Source organism: Eupeodes corollae, chromosome 3 (assembly GCF_945859685.1).
Source record: "Eupeodes corollae chromosome 3, idEupCoro1.1, whole genome shotgun sequence".
NCBI lineage: Eukaryota > Metazoa > Arthropoda > Insecta > Diptera > Syrphidae > Eupeodes > Eupeodes corollae.
In genome coordinates, this window is record NC_079149.1 from 80,719,185 (window position 1) to 80,742,610 (window position 23,426).

General features: G+C 31.1%; 1 protein-coding gene across 3 annotated transcripts in view; it reads right to left on the reverse strand.

Moving 5' to 3' along the window:
* The window catches only part of LOC129949303 (solute carrier family 12 member 7), an 81,247-nt gene that overhangs the window by 24,296 nt on the left and 33,525 nt on the right, over positions 1 to 23,426 (reverse strand). For all 3 annotated transcript variants that reach the window (XM_056060684.1, XM_056060683.1, XM_056060685.1), the window contains 3 exons: positions 12,620 to 12,808; positions 3,749 to 3,882; positions 895 to 977 (listed from right to left, as the gene is read on the reverse strand). In XM_056060684.1, the coding sequence (XP_055916659.1) occupies positions 895 to 977; positions 3,749 to 3,882; positions 12,620 to 12,808 (406 nt within the window). The remainder of the gene's footprint in view (positions 1 to 894; positions 978 to 3,748; positions 3,883 to 12,619; positions 12,809 to 23,426) is intronic.

Consider the following 23,426-nt stretch of genomic DNA (forward strand, 5'->3'; position numbering starts at 1 on the left):
GTCAAATTATATTTTTTTAAACAAGCACTAAAGTCAAATCATCATGGCAAGTTACAGCGTAGATGCAGTAAAGGCGTTTAAGTGATTTTAAGGTTTTTGTAGACAATTTTTGTTCTTTACACATTTTTGCAGTTAAGTTCCTTCTTACAAAGTTATTGTGTACAAATTGAACAACAGAAAATAAATATATTTTGGTTTATTTACTTTGTTCAAGGAATAATAAAACAAAATATATAAAATGACAAAATTAGTACGTGAAAACTTCTGATCTTTGGGACATTTGAAAACCATAATATCAATGTCTAGTTTCTGTAAATTAATCCATATCCTAAATAAACACATAATTGACATTTGTCAATTTGAACTTTTTACCGTACTAAGATATGCTTAGTTTGTTTTAATGTGCATGAAATTCAAATTATTTCCAAAAATTCAACTCTGCGCTTCCTGTATTTAGGCGCCAGTTATAGCTATCATTGAAATCGATCCGGAAAAATTTTTGAATCGTTATTTGACGGTGTTTCCCTTTGGTTAAAAATGAAAATTAATACCGATCGATCGAAAATCACACAAAGAATTTTTTAAAGAAAAAAGTATAAATTCGCATTTATTTTACTCTAAAAATGTGTTTTTCTATTTTCCGGACGAAAATTCATTTTCCGAAACAGTTGATATTTTAATGTTCAAAAGTGATTTGTGTTCTAATGTCACACAATTTCAATGACAGTTTTCTGTCAGTAAACATTTTTCGGTGGATTTCAATAAGCAAATTATTTTCAATGACAGAAATTTTTAACGATAGCTATAAACGATCTGTCAAAAAAATTCCAATGTTTGTTTTCAATAATGAAAACCAATGATAACTATAACTGGCGCCTTACTGTCCAAACTTACCTTGATATCATAAAGTAGCTGCCTCCCGCCGGTACCACTCCATTCGTAGCAATTGCTGACATTGATATGGCCGTTAACATAGTCTAAAAATAAATCGAAAACAGAGATTAATGTGTTTTTTAAATAGTTAACTTTGTTAAATAAAATTCAATTAAAGGAATTTTAAGTATTGATTTATTTAATTTCTTAATCATATTCTAATATGATTAAAGTTTTCGTGGAGTTATTGAAACAACATTCCTATCAAATATGTATCATCGATCAAGTCGAAATTTTATAATGGGTGTTTTTTTTTCATACGTGTGGTTTTCAATCTGGCAATACTTATGACTGAAACACAAAAAAGCTTCAGCTTCGGCTTCGTCTGCGTTACGTTGGGCCTGCTTTGAGGTTGCTTTGAACTAAACTTCCAATATGTCATTTCTAAAATGACACTTCTGTCATTAGCATTTGTCATTTTTTCTCAAAATAAAAAAAAATGAGTTTTCAAATCGAAAAAATTAAATTTATCGCGGAAGCAGCTTACACAGCCTATAATAACCAATGGGAATCCCTCCAAAACAAATGTAATTTTTTTGTTGACTTTTTTACAGCTGTTGAGCTGTCAGACAAAGCAAATGTTCAGCAAATTTGAACTAGAGCTTCCGTTTGGAGCCACATTACGTTATTTACTTACGATTGTCAAATGAAACGTTAGGTCGAAGCTTCATTGTGATAACATGCATTGAATCCCTATGGCTGAACTCATAAACGTCAAGCAAAGCCGAAGCTGAAGGGTGTTTGTGTTTCAGCCATTATGGTCAGCTTTAATCTGTAATGCAACCGCAATGTAAGAAAGTATTCAAAAGCATCTGACTTAGGTCCCTGTAGATTTGACTGTCTTAGACTTTGTGATAATCGAAGTTTATGTTTGAGCTAAACATTTAAATTTTTTAATCAAAATTCTAAAGGAGCTTGATTTTATTATTAAAAACAAATTAAACTTCTGAAACAATGCAACGTTTTATAATTCCATTCAATTTAGAATTTTTCAATTCAATTTCAAAAGCATATTTTAGTTTCGAAATTCAATTTTTACCAACTTTGAGTAATGTTTTAGTTAAACCAAAATGTTCCCCTTTTTTTAAACTACTATCGTAAAAAAAAACCACCCACGCAATTTTCTTGAGAGCCCTTTCTGCAATATTGTCTTTATAACAACATTTATTTCTTATACACAAACTTAAAGTCGATATCTCTTCTGATTTTTGAGCTATGGACGACGAAAAAACGTCGCGAACGTACGGACGTACGTACACACGCACGCACAGACATATTTCTTTCTTTTATTTCGACTCAAGGGACCTTAAAACGTCGAGAAATGTCAAAATTTTTAATTCGACAAATCGGACCCATTACAATAACTTCCTATGGGAAGTTAATAAGAAAAGCAGATAATTTGCCCTGAGATGTACCATAACACTTAAATGTTTAAATTGTTAATTTATGAAAAAGTATTGTTTTTTGATATCTGCCTGTTTTATGAAGGGAAGTTTGATTCCTGTCAATTGCAATTTGCTCAACACCTTCACGAAAATGTAGACAAACTGGCGGAAGTGCCAGATTCAGATAATTAAAAAAAACTAACAAAATTGCGACTTTAGGCGCATCCTTTAGCCCTACTCCATACACTTTTCATTTTACTCCTCATCGATTTATAAAACTAAATACCAAATTAAAAACATAATCCATGTCACAAAATGAGTTCAAAATTCGCACACTATGTGGTTCAACTTTATTAAAAGTGATTTTTGTTTTCACATAAAAAGTGACAGCGAGGATTTTCATTTAAGAACAATTTGGATACCATAAATGGCTTATGCTCTCAGAGGGAATTTTATACTTTCTGTAGGCTTCAAGTATTTTTGTGTTCTTCTATGTGTTTCGTATGTTATTGCAAACATATATGTACGTAGAACATCACTTGACCATTTTGTATTGTAGAATATTTTTTTGGAAAACTTTATTAATCAACAAAACGTAACTTCGCAAACCTTTAAAAAAACATGATAATTCCTTAATCCGGAATGAGATAGGACAGTTATGGTTTTAAATGCTGTCTAGTTGCAAGATTATTGGACTTGGAAGTGTTGTAAACACTAACTTAAAATACTTACTTCTATGAGAGCTGAAGTAACATTTGTAATGGTTTTAGATTTTAGATATTTGGAGGTTTAAGAAAAATTTAGTTTTTTAAAAGCAATAAGCAAAAATTTAATAAAATATAAATTCAATTAAAATTACTGTGCATTAAGCATTTGTTGAAACAAAAACAAAAAAGCAAAATTTTGAGCTGGGATTAATAAATAAAACATTTACTGGACTGGTTCTTTATATTTTAGGCCTTAAAAAAAGTTTTATAGTTTTTTCGATAAAAGTTGCCGGTACACACACTATATGCTACATTTTTGTCAATATGGCGCCTTACATTTAAAAGAAAACATACCAAACATTTTATTGGCACTATTTGCATTCCACTTTTTTTTTTATTCTAAGTAAAACAAAACAACAACAAAACAATTTTTTCTTTCCAAAGCTACAATTTTCGAAAATCCTTGTTTTATTTCTGGACTCACAAGGACTAGTTAGAACTGCATACCCTCGTTTTTAACATTTAAATCGAAATACAGGTATTTTCAACGCCCATATCCGACTGTCCTATAGATTGGGGAACTTATATAATACTATGATCTTAAATTGGTAAGCAAATAATTGCATGCGTAAACAATATCTTTCGGAACATCGATTTATTATACAAACTTTAACATCGGTGGTAAAGCATGAATCAAAAACTTAAACCTTTCAACAAACTTACCACACAACAGCATGTTAGCACAATAAGAAATCCACATACAGCTCCAGCGGTTCCGACAACCCATGTTAAACGGATGAAAAGAATGACACCAAAAATATTTTGAATACATGGCAGGAACACTCCGATCAAGGTGCCTGAGAAAAAAATTAAATTATTATTTATTAACTTTCGGATTAAATTTCAGACCACAAGTACATACATCTAATGTACAATAATAAAATATTTTTAGAAAATATATAAACATAGACGGTGTGCCAGAAAGTTATACATTTTAGCTGCATAATGTAAAATGTTGAATACTCTGACAGTTTCAAAAAGTGTAAGTTATATACGCATTTAAACTTATTAACTTATATACTTTTTGTGCGCATTATTTTAGTTTTACGTACAGTCAAACTTCCTTACAGCGAATTTACACGGGACCAGAAAATTATTTCGTTATATAGAAAATTCGTTATACAAATTTTGTGAAGAATTTAAAGAAGACGGTGATTTTAGTTTGGATTACGTTCTTCCATTTTATATTCCATTCTTTGCTTAGATTTCGAACGGCTTGTAGCAAGTCTATGAGCGAAACAGGTTTTTTCTGGTCCATTTGTGCCAATATGTTCGTTGAAATACGTTTTCTGTAATGTTGTTTTAAGTTGCAGATAATGCCTTGGTCCATTGGCTGTAGTAAAGAAGTCATGTTAGGAGGAAAATAGACAAGCTCAATGTTTTTCAATATATCTTTCACATTCTTAGGATGCGCCGTGCAGTTGTCAACAAAAAAAGAACCGTACTTTTTTTTCGAAAGAAATTGTTTGTCCAACTTTTAAAGCCATTTTGTAAAAATTTCGCTTGTCATCAATGCTTTTTTGTTGAACTCATAATCTGCATGCAGAGATTTTATTTACTTAAAACATCTTGCATTTTTGGCCTTCCCTATAACAAGCAATTTAAGCTTCTTCGACGCAGTCATATTGCTTGCAACAAGGACAGTAATTCTCTCTTTGCTCTGTTTTCCACCAAAGCTTTTCTTGTTTTTAAATGCCAGCGTTTTATTGGTTTAGCATTTGAAAAACAAACCAGTCTCCTCACCAATAAAGATGTCGATTTTGCTGAAATTTTTTACCAATCGTGGCAAAACATTTAAAACAAAATCATCACGATCCTGTGTGTTCACATCTGCACTCTCCCCACATAGAGTTTTTTGACCGATTTCGTGCCGTTTCTTAAACTTATTCAACCATCCTGTACTTGCTTAGAATTCTTCGCGCCCCATTGCATGGGCGAACTCCTTTGCGTTTTGTCTCATCAATGGTCCGAAGATAGGAAGATTTTTACCATGAGCGGTTATCCATTTCAGCAGTGCTTCATCAATATCCTTGAAAAGATTTTCGATGTCTTTTGCGTTTAGTACTTAATTCCTTGTCTTCTACATTTCTTTAAATCGCTGCTTTCTTTTCTAAAATTTTCCATAAGCTACTGGGAGGAATTCCAAGTTGCTTAGCAATATCTGTTTTTTTTAGTCAATCCTTCTTCAACTTTATTAATTATCTTTTTCTGAAGAGAAATGCTACTTCGAGACATTTTCAATTATATTCACTGAAGCCTGAACATAGAATGCTTACATTTAAAATCTTGGGAAATACCCTTATAAGGTTTAATTTTTTTTATTTGAAAAAAATTCGTTATGTAAAAACAAAAACGTATGAGATTTAGAATTCCAGCAACAAAATTTGTTCGTTGAAGAGAAAAAATCGCTTTTTTGAAATTCATTATAAGGAGATCAAAACACACCAAAAAAGTAAATAAAAAAATGTGTACTTAAAGTGAATTCGCAATAGAGAGATCTTCGTTATGTAGCAGTTCGTTATAGGGAAGTTTGACGTTATTTTTAAATTAAAGGGTTGGAGGGCATATAAGCGTTTATAATGACCATAAGGATTGACTCTGCACACACTGACATTAAATTATAAGCTATTAGAATTATGTCAAGAAATAACATCCGATCTTGAATAGTCAATATTCTCATGGGCAATATAACCGGATAAAAGTGTAAATTAAAATGTTTATAAAAGAAAAGACGCCAATTTTTATATTATGTGCATCTGAAGAAATGTTTAAAAATAATAAACTTTTAACAATATTGTTCCATTTTACATCTTAACAATAATAAGTAGTTAAAACGTTTTATTTAAATTGCATGGATCATTTGATATTCTATAAAGATTGCAGGACTTCAATATCTGAATTAATGGTTTGATTTTTTAAGAAACAGTGGGAAAAATGAAATCAAAAAAACCAATTTCTTTTGATTTTTATTAAAGTAAAGATGTTCAATGCAATTCGAATATGTGCACATTTAACAAAACGAAATATTGTTATTTTTAATAGGCTTACACATTAGACCGAAGAAAAGAAAATTCTTAGTGCATTTCAAGCAGGATTTAGAAAGAGCTTTTCGACTATAGACCAAGTATTCAGTTTGATAAACATGGCAAAGGACTTCAAAAGAAGGAAACAAAAACTTTAAGCCTTTTTTGGGGATTTTCGAGCTGCGTTGAATTCAATAGCCCGTGAAGCGCTTTTTTATAAGCTTTATAAGCTTGAAGTATCAAGGAAAGTCGTTACCCTTGTCAGAGCGACGTACCTATGAAAATAATGTGGCCTACGTATGGGATGGGCAGTATATATCAAAAACACTCCATATAAAGATATAAATCCTCGGTAGACATCTTGGTTTGCCTACAAGCTAAACCGGAAATCAGCCTCATAAACTTTTTCATAGTGTGCGTGTAATTTCTCCTCTAATTTATTAAATTTCCCCAAAAAACTCAGTTAGTGTGTCTATGGATGCGTGAAAACACTTCAATTTTTCTCGTTGAATTCGTCCACATTACAAATACAACAATGTAAACAAATGGGTTTTGGAGGGTGATACGTATGAAGGATTTATATCTTTACTAGAGTGTTTTTGGTATATATCTGAAGAGTTTTTGACAGAAATGGGAGTTAAACAAGGCTGTGTGTTGAGCACACTACTATTTGTTTTGTTTATCAATGATATCTTGGAGGAGGTCGGAGGAGGAATCCAGTTCGAATACCAGGTCTGTTATTTGTGGATGATATTGGTTTTTATCTAAATCGGTGGAAGGAATGCAGCGTATGTGAACAGACTGGAGGCATACTGTGAAAATTGGAATCTGTCACTTAATTTACAGAAGTCTACAATTATGATATTTCAGGGCGGAGGATTAAGATATGCACATAATGAAAAAAGAATGTACAAAGGTGAATATGTTGCAATTGTTCGAGAGTACAAATACTTAGGGGTTTTAATAACATCTAACCTCAACATGAAAAAAGGCATTTTGAGTCCAAGATAACTGAATGGAAAAGAGCAGTTTCTTCTGTGTGGAAACGTTGCATTGATAATAAAGGTGTCGAGCATAGTTCAAAGCTAAACAAATTTCATGCGACAGCAGCTTCTATAATGCTTTATGGTGCGCAAGTTTGGGGATATTGCCAATACGAGGAGGTGGAAAGGTTCCTCAGTTATTTCTTAAAGCGCATTTTTCGGCTACCTATTTATATGCTACATTTGGAAACAACTGAACCTTCATTGTTTTTAAGGACCTTAAAGCTGCATTTTGAATACATTATTAAGGTAATGGAAATAGACGAAGAAAGATTGCCGAGACAAGTACTTAAAAAGATTTTGTCACTCAGGGGTAATCTAGTCAAAAAGTGGAAGGAGTGGGCTCTTAGATTAGGTGAAAGTATCGAATTTTTACCCGGTATAAGCCTTTCCGATCTAAAAGAGAATTTCAAAACAAAAATAGATAAGTTAAGCCATGTCGCGTATAGAAGTTTTAAAGAGGAAGCTCAATTTTCGCAACATAGAATGATTTACAGTCAACTAAATTTAGCTCCTCAAGAAGGAACATGCCTCCTCAACCATTTCCCCATAAGTATTATAAATGCTATATTTAAAGTTAGAGGATTTAAATTACATTCCGCATCGAACTGATCTGCCTATCCTATACGACCTTTGCAATCTTAATGAGAGTGAAAATGTACACCACTGCATGGCAAAATGTCCTGTTTTGAAAGAGTTTCGTATAAAATATTTTGGAGCAGCTGTGATAGAATTGGCCGAAACATTGGAAGTTCTGAATGGAAAAGTAGGTTGGAAAATTGTATATAAATATATTAAAACCGCATTGCGCTATAGACAACGTAGCCGCGAAGGGGACTTTTAATTAAACAACTAGGTAAATTATACAATTAAACTTAAATACATTGTCAATCTGGTAGACGGCCACTGGCCAAACCATTTTTAACTTGTGAATATAGAAAGAAAAATTGTGTTTTCGTGTTTTAATGGATTTGTTTTTAGTTTTAGTTAGAAAGATTTTATTTTAAAATAAAAGAGATACATAAATAAAATAAATGTCATAAATAAATAAAATAAAGCTGACAGATGTTTTGAAAACTGACAGATGTGTTGAATTGTTGAATTGAAATGTCAGAATGGTTTAAAACTGAGTTCCCCAGATACGATTAGATGTGAAAAAGTTCAAAATAATAAAGACAAACCAAAAATTACTAGATCGAGTTTAGAATTTATTTTAAAAGTTTGTTAAGAAATTTTCCGTAAGGAAATTTATTATAAAAAGTAAATAAATAGTTGATATATAAACTGATATTGTGGTGGTCACACACTTAACATAAAGAATTTTTAAATACCGGAATAAAACGTAATACCCGTGTTTTGTTGAAAAATCTATCCATAGTATAGTAGGATTTTACACGAAAAAAAAATATTCACGGCATGAATAATAAAGACAAAAATTTAAGTAGAATCTTAGTACATATGGGTTTTTGACATTTATACTAGTCTCGAATGGATCTTATGTGATTTCATTCTCAAATGTTGGTACGATTGATATTGCATTTTTCATCTCGATGGCTGTGTTCGTTGAGTAGTTGTGCATTGGAATCATGTGTGTTTTCTATTGGGGAAAAAAATCAACCTATTACTGTTGATATTATTTAGTTTTGTTAGTGCAAATGGATTAACTGCGCTTATTTTGCAAGAGAAAACAATAGAAAAGATATTTATGTTTTGCTATGTTTCCACCAAAGGTTTATCTCAGTTTAGATTAAATAAATCTTTCAGACGTTTCCCCGCACAAGAAGATTTAAAAATTATTAAGTTTGACAGCACTTTCTAAAATGCAAATGATGTTTCGATGTGTGAAGTGCAAGTGAGAATGTTTGATTCGTGATAAACAATGAAAAAATGAATAGTTCAGCACCATATAAGAATATGCTACCTACTCCATGCGCATTTTTTTAAATTTGATTGATTTTTGCACACAAACATGCAAATAAACAAACCATAATCCATTATCTGTTTAACCAACTCCTCCAGACAGGTTTTTCTTCTCAAATTTTGACTCGACTCCTATCCCTGAACGGAATCAACTCGGTTAAGGTATATAAAGAATTAAGGCGAGCTTCAAGCTGGCTTCAACAGCACATGTTAATGTAACAGTTTACGAACAAACCCTCTCCTTGAACTAATTGGTAAATGAACTTTTTTTTAAAAAATCTCAATTTCCATATGTTTTCTTAACATTTCTTCTTGAAAATTTTAAGTTTTTTTTTGCTAAGTTAATTTTAACTTTTGATTTTCACAAAAAATTCTTCAATATGTGTTTTTATTCATTATTATTTTGAAGAGATCTTCTTTCAGTTGTACCAATTTTTAAATACAAAAATCGGTCTACTGCGGATCGTTTTGTTGGCAATTTCTCACTGAACTATATATGAAATACCAAAAAAACGCACTTAATGTGTATCTTTACCTTACCTTACATTTTCATATTTCAATTGCTAAAATGACAACTTTAACTAAAAGATTATTTTAGAAAACTGTTGTTAAGTATGCATTTCATGCAGAAATGTTAGAAATTGTGTTGAAACGTTTGTTTGTTTCCAAAAATAATATATCGTCGTCGTTCTTTGAAAACTCCCAAGTCCATTTTCCGCAAAAATGAAATAAATATACTAAGTTCATGCAAATGACAAAATTTATATTTTTTCAAAACTTCCTAAGCTTAAAAATGCACCATTTTTAAATTATAAAGAATTAAAACTCCTAAAATCTATTAATTTGTATGTTGATTTCAAACTTTTGTTGCAAATATCTAAGACACAAAAAATGGACTAGGGGAGTTTTAATATATAGACGAAGATATTATGTTCTTGTCGAAATTTGTATAGATGCTAAGAACGCTGCAAAAGTATAGATGCAAAAACGCAGAAAATGAAGAAAATAAAACAATATCTGAAACGAAGAACTGTTTGGATTCTTAAGAAGAAACCTTGAATAATAATTTAATATTAAGTTAAAATTCGTGAAACTAGTCTTCAATTCCATCTTATTTTTTGTTGACGCACATAAATAGTGTAAGTCTTTCTTAAAGTGTTTTATCTTCTAAGCAGTTTTTCTAAATTCAAATTTTTGAGAACAAAGATTTTAGTTGTTTTTGACAGCAAACCGTTAAATTACTAAAAAAAAATTAGACACAATCTTTACTTATACAACTTTACTATATAAGCTTTATGGCTCCTGGATCGTCCATTGGCCAAATTTGATGAATTTATGCTACCCGATTGGAATAGTTCTGGATTCCCGAATTATATTATGTACTTGGTCTAGTCCTCAGTTAAAAGTGATACTTTTAGCAACAAATTTTAAAACAGTAAATTGAAAATTGTTTCTCATATATAAAAAATAATTATTTAGAAATATAACGCAATACGATAAGTTTTAATTTCAAGGGAATTTCTACGAAAAATACAAATTATAATCTCCCAAGGGGGGGCATGACCCCAACGAAACGCTCTGGACAAACTGAGCAAAAATCAAGTGACAGTTTTCAAAAAAACAAACTCCGAACCACACGCTTTAACAAGACACTTGTTAAAAATTAATTAACTTAGCTAACAGTATTCAGTTTCTTCAAAACTAGTTTTACGGTAAAACTAGTTTAAGATGGTTTCAAGTTTTTCATAAATTTGATATGGGCATTATATTTGTTTATATATTGATTCTTGATTTTGACCAAAATAATTTGTCTTTATTTTGATGGCCAAATCATATGGCAATGGATTTATAAGCAATATTAACAAACATTTGAGTGTTAAAAGTTTGCATACTTGTAAGTTTTCTTTTTTGTTTAAATATTAGCCGTTACTTGAAGTTTGTGAAGTACTCATAAGTATGTACAAACAATCAGTTCTGCTAATTACGTTTCGTTGAGTATGTAGAATGTAGATACCAGTACGTAACATATGTAGACATCTCAAGATAAAATAAAATTGTTAATAAGTAGCTCTGATTTGTGGGAGAACATAAAATAAATACAAAATTTAAAAAGACCGTTGAAATCATAAACTGATAAATATTTAAGATGCACACATGAATGTACGAGTACATAATTGATAGCATTAATAATAACTCTTAATAAACGCCAAATTTATGTAAATGAATTATTTGACAAATAAACACTCTTTAAATCCACTCCAAAAAGCAGAAAATTAATCAATCATATTCAAAGAAAACAAATCTAGTAAAATAACAATTTTTTAAATTCAAGTGAAACAGAAATAACATACATACTTCAAAGTGTGCTCAATTTCTTTTACATTCTACCAAAATTATTTACTTATGTATACATATATCGTATATAACAAAAGTCCATAAATATCTTAACACAAAGAATTCTGTATTAGGGCAAAAAGTCACCAAAGGCTTCTCTCTTACATAATATATTATTAAAAATTAAGAGCTTACATAAATGAGAGTTCTCTTTTTGAACTCGAAGTTTATTTGATGCTGTGGAAAAAAGCTGAAAAATATAATCTTCTATACTGAAGCTGTTCCTAGGTTATTTTTTTTTGTTAAAATACCGGACCAGAATTTTGATATGTAGCTCCGGTAGCATAAAAGAGAATATTTCGAGTTGCTAACAGGTGTAACAAAAAGAGATTCAGCAGGTTAATTTTTCGGGCCTGGATATCCAGGGAACTTGAAAGTTCTTATGCTGAACCCAATAATCACGTGCTTGGTACTGGATGGACCAATACAAAGATGAAGAGAAAATGTATAATTTAACATCGAAAGTTATAAAATTAAATAAAACATATAAAATTATCATAAAAAAAGGATCAAATGAGAGCTATACTCAATTCCAGCAGGAAACATGGATTAGGGTGTAAATTTTTATAATTTTATGAACTGTAACGAGTTCAAAAACCAAACGAATTTTAAATTGTATGGTCAAATTGGTTTTGCTTGGGAAGCATTTATGTTTTGAAAGTTATTTTTTTTCGGAGGATTTTTAAAATTTTAAAACATTACTCCACTATTATAAGAATTTGATAAAAGTGTGGGTATGGATTGAGCAAAGGATGTGTAAAAGGTGTGATTTGTCAAGTTGAATATTTTAATATTTTTCAATTTTTTAAGGTCACGAGAATATAAATTGTTGGTTTTGAAAGAAATATTTACATATGTGGTCGTGCTTACTTAAGTTCGTTTGTTTTCCATGGTTAAAAGGCATTGATAGCTTGAAAAATCAGAAGCACTAGTAATTGCTGTAATTGACAAATATTTGTTGTAACTTGAGGTTTTGAAAATGAAGTCTGACATTTTGTTTATAAGCAAAATTCTCACTGCCACAAAAAATCAAAATAATATTTTTTATTAAAATAACCAAAATAAACCCATTGACACACTTTTAGTATTTAAAAAAAATATATATTTTTTATACTTTTATAATAAAAAAAAGAATAAACAGCTTTAAAACTTACCCATTCGTGCAACTGGTGGAGCTTGCTTCGCGTCGGGGTCTGTAGCTGCAGGTATTGTGTTTTCATAATTCGCCAATGAAGAAATGAATGCGGACACATGTGGTCTGGTCTCAAGTTCGTCATCGTATAAGTACAAATTAGCATCTAGCCTGTCTTTGGTTTCTTCCAAACTGGGAGTTTCTCTCTCTTCTGTAAAAAAAAAATATATATTTTTTAAAATGTAATTATTTAACATACATAATTATAATATGCGTCAAGACAAGTTGTAATGGTCATCTTCTGATGAGCCCAACCATTACACCGGGGCGAAACGCATATATGAACACTTATGCTGGTTATATTTTCAATAATATTTATTAAAACATAATTATAATTTTTGCATATATTCGTATTCTATAACAATCGTATAGAGTACAAGTTTTGACTTATTTATCTAGAAATGTAAAGTGCCTAAACCAATAATGTTTGTCTTGGATCAAAACATTAAAGTCATCCAATTTTAAATCTACATCTTTCTCTTAAGATTGGGTATCATCACAGAAATGAATCAATATATTGTTTCCTATAAAAATAATCCCTTAGATTTCATAATCACAATACTTAACCTAGTGTACCAAAACTATGTAATAAAAACGGAATGCGGGTATGTTACTAGGTTGCACAAACTTGCTTTTTTGATTCTTTAATGTGAATTTAATTAATATTATTCTTTATGGAAGTAAACAAGTTTTAAATTCAGAATTTGTAACTTCGGAATTTGTAACTTTATATTTAATTTACTTTCAATCAGCTTTGGAATGCAGTTCTCTCTGTATAACCTTTTGAGTTGTATGTGCTCAAAATTAGAACGAATTCGGTAAGGTAACAACACAAAAAATCACATAAGATTTCGGTCAAGAAAAATCGAACTCGGCGACATATGTACATAAAACATATATATATATAAATATATATTTGATTTTCTGTAGCTTAAATGTTTCGTTCAACATCACTAGCCAATTTAGTTTTAAAGCTAAAAACTATAATTTTTGGAAGAGACTTCCATTCTGTTCATTTTATTAGAATCGAAAAATGTGTACATACACCTATGTACAATGCACATACTTCAGAAATTAAATTGGCATATATTTTAAAAATTGCGTATTCATTTGATACCAAAATTCAAATATATTAAAATTTTACTTCTGAATTTATATGATTTTGTTGTCAAAAGTAATTTTGTTGTCAAAATTGGGTTAGGAAAACATTCTCTGTGGTATCTCAAATATCTTTGTTTTATGTATGGTAATACTCATGTCCTTTTTTCAATGATATTAAGAGCCTTTAAAATAAACCTTTTATAATAAAAATCTAAAAAAAAATATAGTTTTTAGAAAAAATAAACTTCTTGGGAGTTATTAAATAAAATGCAAACGATAGTATCGTTTTCCTGGTAGTACAACTCGAAAGCTTGGTTTTCTATTGGCAAATATTTTCCAGGCGTTACCCAATACAAAAAAATCCCTACCCTAAAATACTTTTGGCTATTTTTCTCCAAATCTATAACCTGTATGAAAAAAAGTGTTAGGGCATTTTTTGAAATAAAATCAAAAGAGTGCATTGGACTCCCGCTAAAAAAATACAAACTAGGGAGTTTTAAGGACGTACAAATTAAGCTCCCTACCAAATTTCGGCTTGATTTGTTTCATTTTTTTGCGAAGTGAAAATATAATTTTCGTAGGCTAACACCGGTGTGGAAACGAAAGTCAATTCTTTAGAAGAAAATATTTAAAACTATAAAAATTAAGATTTTTTGTTTAAAATGTATATCGTGTATTATTACTAATAATAATAAACATTCTTTTGTGTGAATGAAAAGAAATATATAATTTGTATAAAATTGAATTGTAGAATAACAATTTCATACAAAACTAGGTATAAAGTTGAAAAAACAATGTTTTTAATTAAAAATTCTTACCAAATTCTGCAAAATCCTGATTTAAACTAATTTAACAAATAAAAAACTTACCTTCAGTTTTTTCTTGGCTTTCGCCTTCCTTATTTCCCTCCTCCATACCGTTCCCGTTTGCTAATTCTGTAGCATCCGAACTCATTTTTCAAGTGAGTTTTTAATCTTCACAGATTTTGTGCGTTAATTTAAACCGTTTTTCTTATTTAATCTAGCACTTAAAAATGTTTATTTTTTTTTATAATTTTCTCACTCCAATTGTTTTAAAAGAAAATTTTAAGGAATAGTTCTTAATTATACATTAATTGCTTATTATTTTTGATCATCTATTAACTTTGAACACTATTATTTCGAGAACTATAATGAAAAATAATGGTTATTGTGAGAAACATTAAATTCGCAAAAATTTTAAAACACTTTCTGATGGAAAAAAGTATTGAGTGACCTATTGTTACATTTGCGCTTATATCAAATTTAAGAAACAGAAACCTTCATGTAAAAAATTCCTGTGAAAATTTAACTATTAACAAATATTTGTATTTCTTCTCAAATTTGTATTATAATAAATGTCAAGTTTTTAGCTTTCAATATTTTATGCCATGGGAAGCTTCTTAAAGGGAATCGGAATTTGTTTTATTATGTTTGAATTTTGTTCTAGTGAAATAAAAGTAATTCTAAATGGGTTTGTTTCAAAATAAACATAAGTTCTAATACCTACTGTCTCTTTTGACTGATGGCTGTCTATTTAATAAAAATAGGTCTTAAGTTAGATAATGAAATACGCCTTTTTCAGCTCTCAGGGAGGTTAAGTGATTTTTTTCCTTTGGAAAGTTATATAATGTTGTATTCTGTGTATGACTTTTTTAAAGACTTCAAAAGTTTAAAAAAATATTCTCAGACTCCTTTCTTTTTGAGACAAATTTCTTCTCATGTTTTTACGGTTTAAAAACTTAGACATTTAAAAATACAAAAATGATAAACTAAACTTGGATTTTGAAATTAATTTAATACAACTTTTAACCTAGAAAAAATATTCGAATACAGTTAAAAGAAGATTTGTTTGTTTAAAGTTTATATAGCTTCTTTAAAATATTTCATTTTTTAACAAAAATAGAAACTTTTTTTCCAAAAAAGGTAAACTTATAAAATTTATAAACACGATTATCTAAACGTAGCCAAAAAGGTACTACCAAAAATTTTAACCTTAACAACGATAGAGATTTTTCACCCCATTTATTTCAATTAAACATATTTTCTTTAAAGTTTTTTTTTTAATTTTTTTTTTAAATACGTTCAATGATTGGCTGTGGTGTAAAATCAAATATGACCCATAATATACAAATGCGTGCTTTTGCAATATTATGCAGCATATAAATTTAAGGTTTTTTGTATATATCTACATAGATCCTGGATAAGGCTCCAAGTATAACATCAATTAATTGATGTTTTAAAATATCACAGTATATATGTACATTTTACACTTCAAGTTTAATCCAACAGAAATGTTAGTAAGTAGAATATAAAAAATAAGCATCGCGCTTTCAAGCCTTTAAAATAAAATTATCTTTGATAAAAAGGATCAATCACAAAATTTAAAAGCAGAAGGCTGGCTAATGAACAAAAAAAAGAATAAATAGGTTTGATTATGTTATTAGGTCTTCACCAGGACAATTTTTCCTTATTGACCAATTAAGTTCAGAGATTGAAGGAAAGTATATGGCACGTGCACTTAGGAATTGAAAGTCCTTAGTGATATACACATCGTAATGAAAATAAGTACAACATAATGACAGATAGGTATTTAGATCTGAGATTCTCATTCACAGAAACCGATGTAGGTTAAGATTTTTTACACAGTTACAGAAAAAAACTGAAGTACCTACCCGGGTAAGGATTTGTATTTAATATGTATATAGTTTTGTATATATATGTACATATGGGAGATTCAAAAATACATATAATTTTTGTATCCTTTAACTGAGATAAATGTTTTTTGTGTATTTTTCAAACGAATACATATTTTTTTTTGAAACCTCATGATGGATAGTATTTAATTTTACACCAATTTGCCAATAAGCCCACAGACAATTTAAATATTAAAAGCAGTAAAAAATCATCTTCGTATTATATGAATCCAATTAAAGTCGGTAAAATAACCTTGCTATTTGATATAAAATTAATTGTAGAGCTCCTGGGAAGCATCTGCCTGTAATCGATTTTTCATAAACGTTGAACTTAATTATTTCTTTAAAATTTAAATGAGATTTTGTATCGAGAAAAGTGTTTTTACTCTGAGAATTTCATACAAACCCCCAGAATAAAATAAGGATAATTCATAAACACAGATCACAGTTAAATTTAAGATTTATGGTTATCAAATTCATCTTAAATGACTTGTGAAAATAGATATAATTTTTCTACATAATACAAATCGAACATATTTAATCGAAAGTTAAAACTCCCGGGCACAGAACAGAATTAAGAATTTTAAAGCATCCTTAATAATTTGTGTTAAAATATTTATAGATAATTTTAAAACAAAAACCAAAGATACAAAATCATTAACCTAATAAAGGATGCTTAAACTGAATTTTCTATATAAAATAAAAAAATCTTAAATAAAAATCTTCCATCTTCTATAATACCATCACCATTGGGAAAGGTCGTTTTCGTATAATTATAGGTACATACAGATAGTTTCTTATCACATTTTAAATTTTTTATTTAAAATATTTATTATGGCACAGCAAACGTTATTTTTTTTAACGTGTATCACAACGAACTAAACAAAGTATTTTTTAGGTTTCGAAAAGAAAAATCTAAGAAAATTATTTTAAGTATTTACAAACATCGGGATAAAGTACGACTATTTCTACCTTGCACAAAAAAAGCACTAGCCTAACCAAAGAGTTTTTAAGAATACAAATATTTTCTCAACGGTACAATATTCTTCTCTTTAACCCATATATGGTTCGGGACTTGCGTAAAAGCATACTAAATTCTCTTTAAAATTAAAATTTTACTACTCCTAGCCTAGCATCACCTTATATAGAGTATAGTATTCAAGCCCTACTATGGGTTTGCCACTCCCTGTTGCAAAAAGCCCTGAGAAAATAAGATAGTAAAATCAAAAGCTTCTAGAGTGTCGCAAAGTTATTGCTGTCCTGAGAGAACGGAATTCCAGGTTTAGTTACAGTTTTCAGTTTGTATATATAGTAGTGAAAGTTCTTAAAGACTTTTGTATGATAGAAAGATGTTCCTTCGCTTTAAGGATGTTTCAATTTTTCAATTTGGTACATCTAATGGTATGTCTTTAAAACTTTGAGATTCGTTGTACCGATTTCAAACTTTTCTTCATCCATTGAACAACCAATTAAAATGCATTGATACGATGAATTATTGTGGAAGAAAAAGTAGCTATACAAATATTGCACAAGATACCTGAACTAGTAGCAGCTTAAATCATAAAATTTTTATCATTTGTGTTCCTACTTATGGTTTTGCTTACCATACACAAGTAGACATAAGTTAATATACGCAAAAGTAGCACAATTTGTACTTTGAGATGCTGTAGGTCATGTAAAATTTGAGGAGAAAGAAATAAAAAAAAAAGTAGGAGAGGGTTTTTGTGCCTGTTCAACTTCATATTATCCTGGAATTGTGGTTATAGGCCCAAAAAGCTGTTTAAGCTTGTTCGAGCCATATAATATGTAGGTTCTTATGCACATGGAGTGTGAGTATACCTATTAAACTTTGGTTTGAACAATGAATTATACATCTTAAAAATATAGGTCGATGCTGAAAGGTATGAAAGGGAGAGATGAGAGTGAATTTTTGGGCATGTTATTTTTGTGCATGTACCTTTTCCAAAAGATTTGTATTCCTGGAAATTGAGAAGCTATTTATATGTATGTAAGGATAATCGTTTTGTAAAACAGATATCAAATATTTTTTGAATGAGTTCTGTAGTGCTACATTCAACCTGATGTCGACCATGCTATAATTTTGTGTTGTAATTTGTTTTTTAAATTCTCATAAGAAGTTATTGAAATCGGTCCAATTTGTCGATTTGACAATTTTGGCATTTCTCGACGCTTCAAGGTCCGTGGAATCTAAATCAAAGAATTTTAGACACATGGCTGAGTGTGCGTATGTATGTGCGTTTTCACGTTCTCATCTTCGTACGTTCGGGAAGCTTCACATCTTGAAAATCAGTGGAGATATCGACTAAAAATAAATTTTGTTGTATACAGATAATGACCCAAAAAAGGACTTTCAAGAAAATTGAGTTGGTGTTACTTTTACTATAGCAATTTAAATAAAGAGGCTGGGATGCGACCCACATTGATAACTTCCCATCCCGTCTGTCGATTTGTCTTGCTTAAAAGTTTGTATGTTTTCTTGTTGGGTTAAAAAAGTTACAAGTTGAATTATTCTTAAAAAATATAAAACTACCAACAATATTTTTTCAAAAAAAGAAAAAGTTTAGTTTGAAAATCTTGTATTGTTAAATAGATTTTTAGTAACAAAAATGTTACCAATTTAAGTAGAATTTCTTAAATTTTTAAAAATTGGATGAACGAAATTAATTTGAGAGATATCAAGAACCGAACATACATTTTTACCAAATTTGCGTACTTTTTTTTGTAGATTTTATTTTTTTTTATAAAAAACGGACTGTTGAGCTTAAAAACAAAACTACTGAATATCGAAAACAATATATCCTGTGAAATAAAAAACAATGAAGACAATATTTTTAATTTTTAAAAGCTCTTTAAATCGAAAGTAAATTTTTACCAAGTTTTAGTGTTGTTTTTTCTTAGTTTTTTATTTTATGTAAAAAAACTGTCAATTCGATTTTTCTTAAAATTTTTACTGAATATTGACAACAATATTTTTTAATTGATAAAAGTAGTTTTTGAAAAGATATTTGAATGGAAAATCAATTTTTACTAACTTTTATTAATTTTTTTATTTTTTATAAAAATAACTATCAATTCGATTTTTCTCAAAATCTTTCAGAATGTTGAAAACAATATTTCTTATAAGTTAAAATTAGTTGAAAGCCAAAATATAAAATTTTTGAAAAGATATTTGAATCGAAATTCAATTTTTAGCAACTTTGAGTAATGTTTTTTTTTATATTGTTATTTTTGAACTGTCAATTCGATTTTTCTCAAAATTTAACCAGATGTTGAAAACATTATAACATCTTTCTTCATTGCACAAAATTGTTTTGGAGATAAGGTCATTATGCATTCGTAAAATTTTCGAGGTGACAACATTTTTTTATCAGCTTTTTTGATTTATAAAAAAATCGTTAATTGGATTTTTTTTCAAAAAATATACTTCTTTGATATCACGTTACAATATATTATACAAAATTTTTTTAAGTCTCTAGCGTTTTTGGTTCGTAAGATAATTAGGGTTAACCAAATTTTTCACATTGTTCTAAACTGCTATGAAAAAAAAAATTCTTTAGAGCCCATTCTGCATCTTTCTGCATTATTATCTGTATAACAAAATTTATTTGAAGTCGATATCTCTTCTGGTTCTTGAGCTGTGGACGACGAAAAAACGTCGCGAACGTACGGACGTATACGAACGTAAGTACACCTACACACGCACGCACAGACAACTTTCTAAAAATCTTTTATTTCGACTCTCAGTGTCAAATTTTTCAATTTGACAAATCGGATCCATTACAATAACCTCCTATGAAAAGTTAAAAAAGCGAAAAATATCTCACGGACCAATAATGCAAGCACTTCAGGAGTGGCCGTCATAGTCAATGGCGATCATTATCGGGCCTGTTGAACGAATTTTTGTTCACAAAAATTGAAGAGAGTGATATTGGCAACATTCGTTTTCTTTTTTTTATAATAAGCGCACACTTTGGGGGATATAACTACCCTTATTATGCAGACTCAGTGTCAGCACTAGGAAAGGGAGAGAGGGGTTGAAAGGAGGTGTCGGTGCATATTGGTTTTGAATTCCCGAACCTTGGTTGGAAAAATAGAGTGTGGTAAGGCATTCCACTATCGAGTAGTACGTCTTAAGAACGAATCTCAGTACTTGACGGTACGACCGAAGTTGGGCTCGAGGGTATACTGATGAGCATTTCTAGAAGCGCGAGTATTACGGATGAACTGTTTAAGGGGAGGAATGCTGCTGGCTATTTCTCGAGAACAAACCGTTAAAATAATGATACAAAAAATCGTGAGACAGGAAACTTTACGACGATGTTCGAGCGACGTAAATGATCCTAAGATGGTATTTTAACCAATCAATCTAAATGTAGTACCCGTAGCGTGATGTAATGCAAGGGGTCTTGGGTTCAATCCCTGCCTGTGAAACCTAACTCTTTTCACGGGTACTGCCTCTTGTGAGGAATTGAAAAATGCTTTCTCCAATAAGCCGTTCGGCATATAAACTGTAAGTCCCCTCCATCCCTACAATTACTTGCACAAATGAATGCTTGAGAGTTGTAAGTTACTAGGCCCTGGTTCTCTACGGACTGTTGTGCCACCTAATTTATTTATTTATTAATCAAAATGCGCTACGTTCAATACTGTCCAAGAGGTTTAAGTAAGTTCCAGGAGCACCAGCCCAGATATGGGAGTTATACTCAAGCTTTGGACGTATATAAGTCTTGTAAATAACAGCCAGATCAGAAGCACCAAAAATAAATAGACTGCCTCGGGTTGTACTGTACACTTTCACCGCGGCGATGTTCTCGCCCGATCTGTTGGCTGATTGCTTACTGAGCCGGTCGTTTCAAATTTGGCCACCAAAAGTTGAAGAGCCGACATTGAAACGCCATCACGTATACCATACAATAAGCGCAATGCGCTCAACGTTTGCGTTAACGAACACTCATTTTGAGTTTTATCATTTAAACGTGCTGTTCAATCGTTTAACTTGCCATGATGATTTGGCATAAAAAACTGAATAATAAACAAAAGGTTTGACAGATGTCACCAAAATAAAATGGCCACGGAATGCCAAAATTTACCCGTGCCAATTTAAAAACCCTTTATATTTAAAAATTATAAAAATAATGTATTTGTTTTTATATTTTCAAAATTTGAGCAAGTAGTAAAAATTAAAGTTTGAATTTGAAATCAGCACCAGAAATTAAGTCCAAAAGGTATTTTTTAAACTTTGAAAGTTTTAAATCAAAAAAAGCGCATAAGAAGCGTGCGATCGAAGTTGTTGAGGGGTTTAAAAGCAGGAATGAAGTTCGAAAGGTTTATGAACAGGTAAAACGAAATTCACAAGTACATAAACCTAGACCCAAAGCCCTCAAAGACGAAAGTAGAAACATCATAGTGGAACCACAGTCAATGCTGAGGATATGAAAGGACCACTTCTGCAGACTGTATAACGGCAACGACGAACCGAATTCCGCTGTCAGGCAGGATGATGCATTCAATATAGACGACGAAAGCCAACAATCCCGTCCTCCCGACTTAACCGAAGTAAAGATTGACATATCTAAGCTGAAGTCTAATACAGCCGCTGCAGCGGATGGCTTGAATGCCGAGCTCTGAATGCCGAGCTGGAGATAATTTGGTTAGGAGCATGCACGAAATTATCTGTAAGATATGGTCGAAAAGCATGCCCGATGAATGGAACCTCAGTAATGTTTGTCCGATCCTGAAAAAAGGAGACCCTCTAAACTGCACCAACTATTGAGGAATCAGTCTACTTAACATCGCCTACAAAATCTTCTCTGCCGTAATATGTGAACGTCTAAAGCCCATCGTCAACAACCTGATAGGTCCTTATCAGTGTGATTTTAGAGCAGGAAAGTCCTCAGTCGATCAAATATTCACATAACGGCAGATCGTGGAAAAAACCCAAGAACACCAAATCGACACCAAATCGACACCCACCATCTTTTCATCTATTTCAAGGCCGCATATGACAGCATCTACAGAAACGAGCAAAACAAAGTACATGCTGTCGTCAAGAAAGGACCTACAACACCGACGACTTGGTCAAAACATCACCATTGACAGACGTAACTTTGAGTTAGTCAAGGACTTCGTCTGCATAGGCTTCGCTGTAAACTCAGAAAACAACACCAGCGTTGAGATCAAACGAATAATAACTCTTGCTAACCGCTGTTTCTTTAGGTTAGACTAAGAAAAGAATTGAGTGGAAAAGTCCTCTCTTGAAAGACGAAAATGTCGCTATATAAGACCTTAATCATCCTCGTCCCGCTATACGGTGCAGAAGCATGGACTATGATAAAAGCGGATGAAAGCACCTTTGGTCGTTTCGATAAAGTTCTTCGTGTCATCTACGGTCAGGTATGCATAGGAGGGGAGTGGAAGAGAAGATTGAACGACGAGCTGCTGTACAGTGACGTACACTTAGCCAGAAGGGTAAAAGTCCAATGACTAAGATGGCTGGGTCACGTAGATCGCATGGAAATCAATGCTGCGGCCGGAAAGTCTTCGAATCCACACCCACAGTACAGAGCAGTAGAGGAAGACCGCGAATCAGATGGTGCGCACAAGTGAAAAGTGGCCTCACCCAACTTAAAGCACGAAACTGGAGACATCTAGCTAGGGAGAAGTTTGTTGGGTGAGGCCCTAGTTCACACAGGACTGTAGCGCCACCTTAAGTAAGTAAGTACAGTATACGGGAAAAAGATCTCCGATATCCATCTTGTTGGAACCAGACTTCTTTGTGGTTCCCAGTAAACTGATTTAAGTTTGGTTGGAGGAAGGTCTCAATCATGTGACAGTAGCGATCCGCATTAACTGTAACTTTTTGCCCACACCAAATTCAGCAACAGCATACCAAGCTGTCACATAAGGGCTGTGAAGTGGTCGTTGATGAATTTCT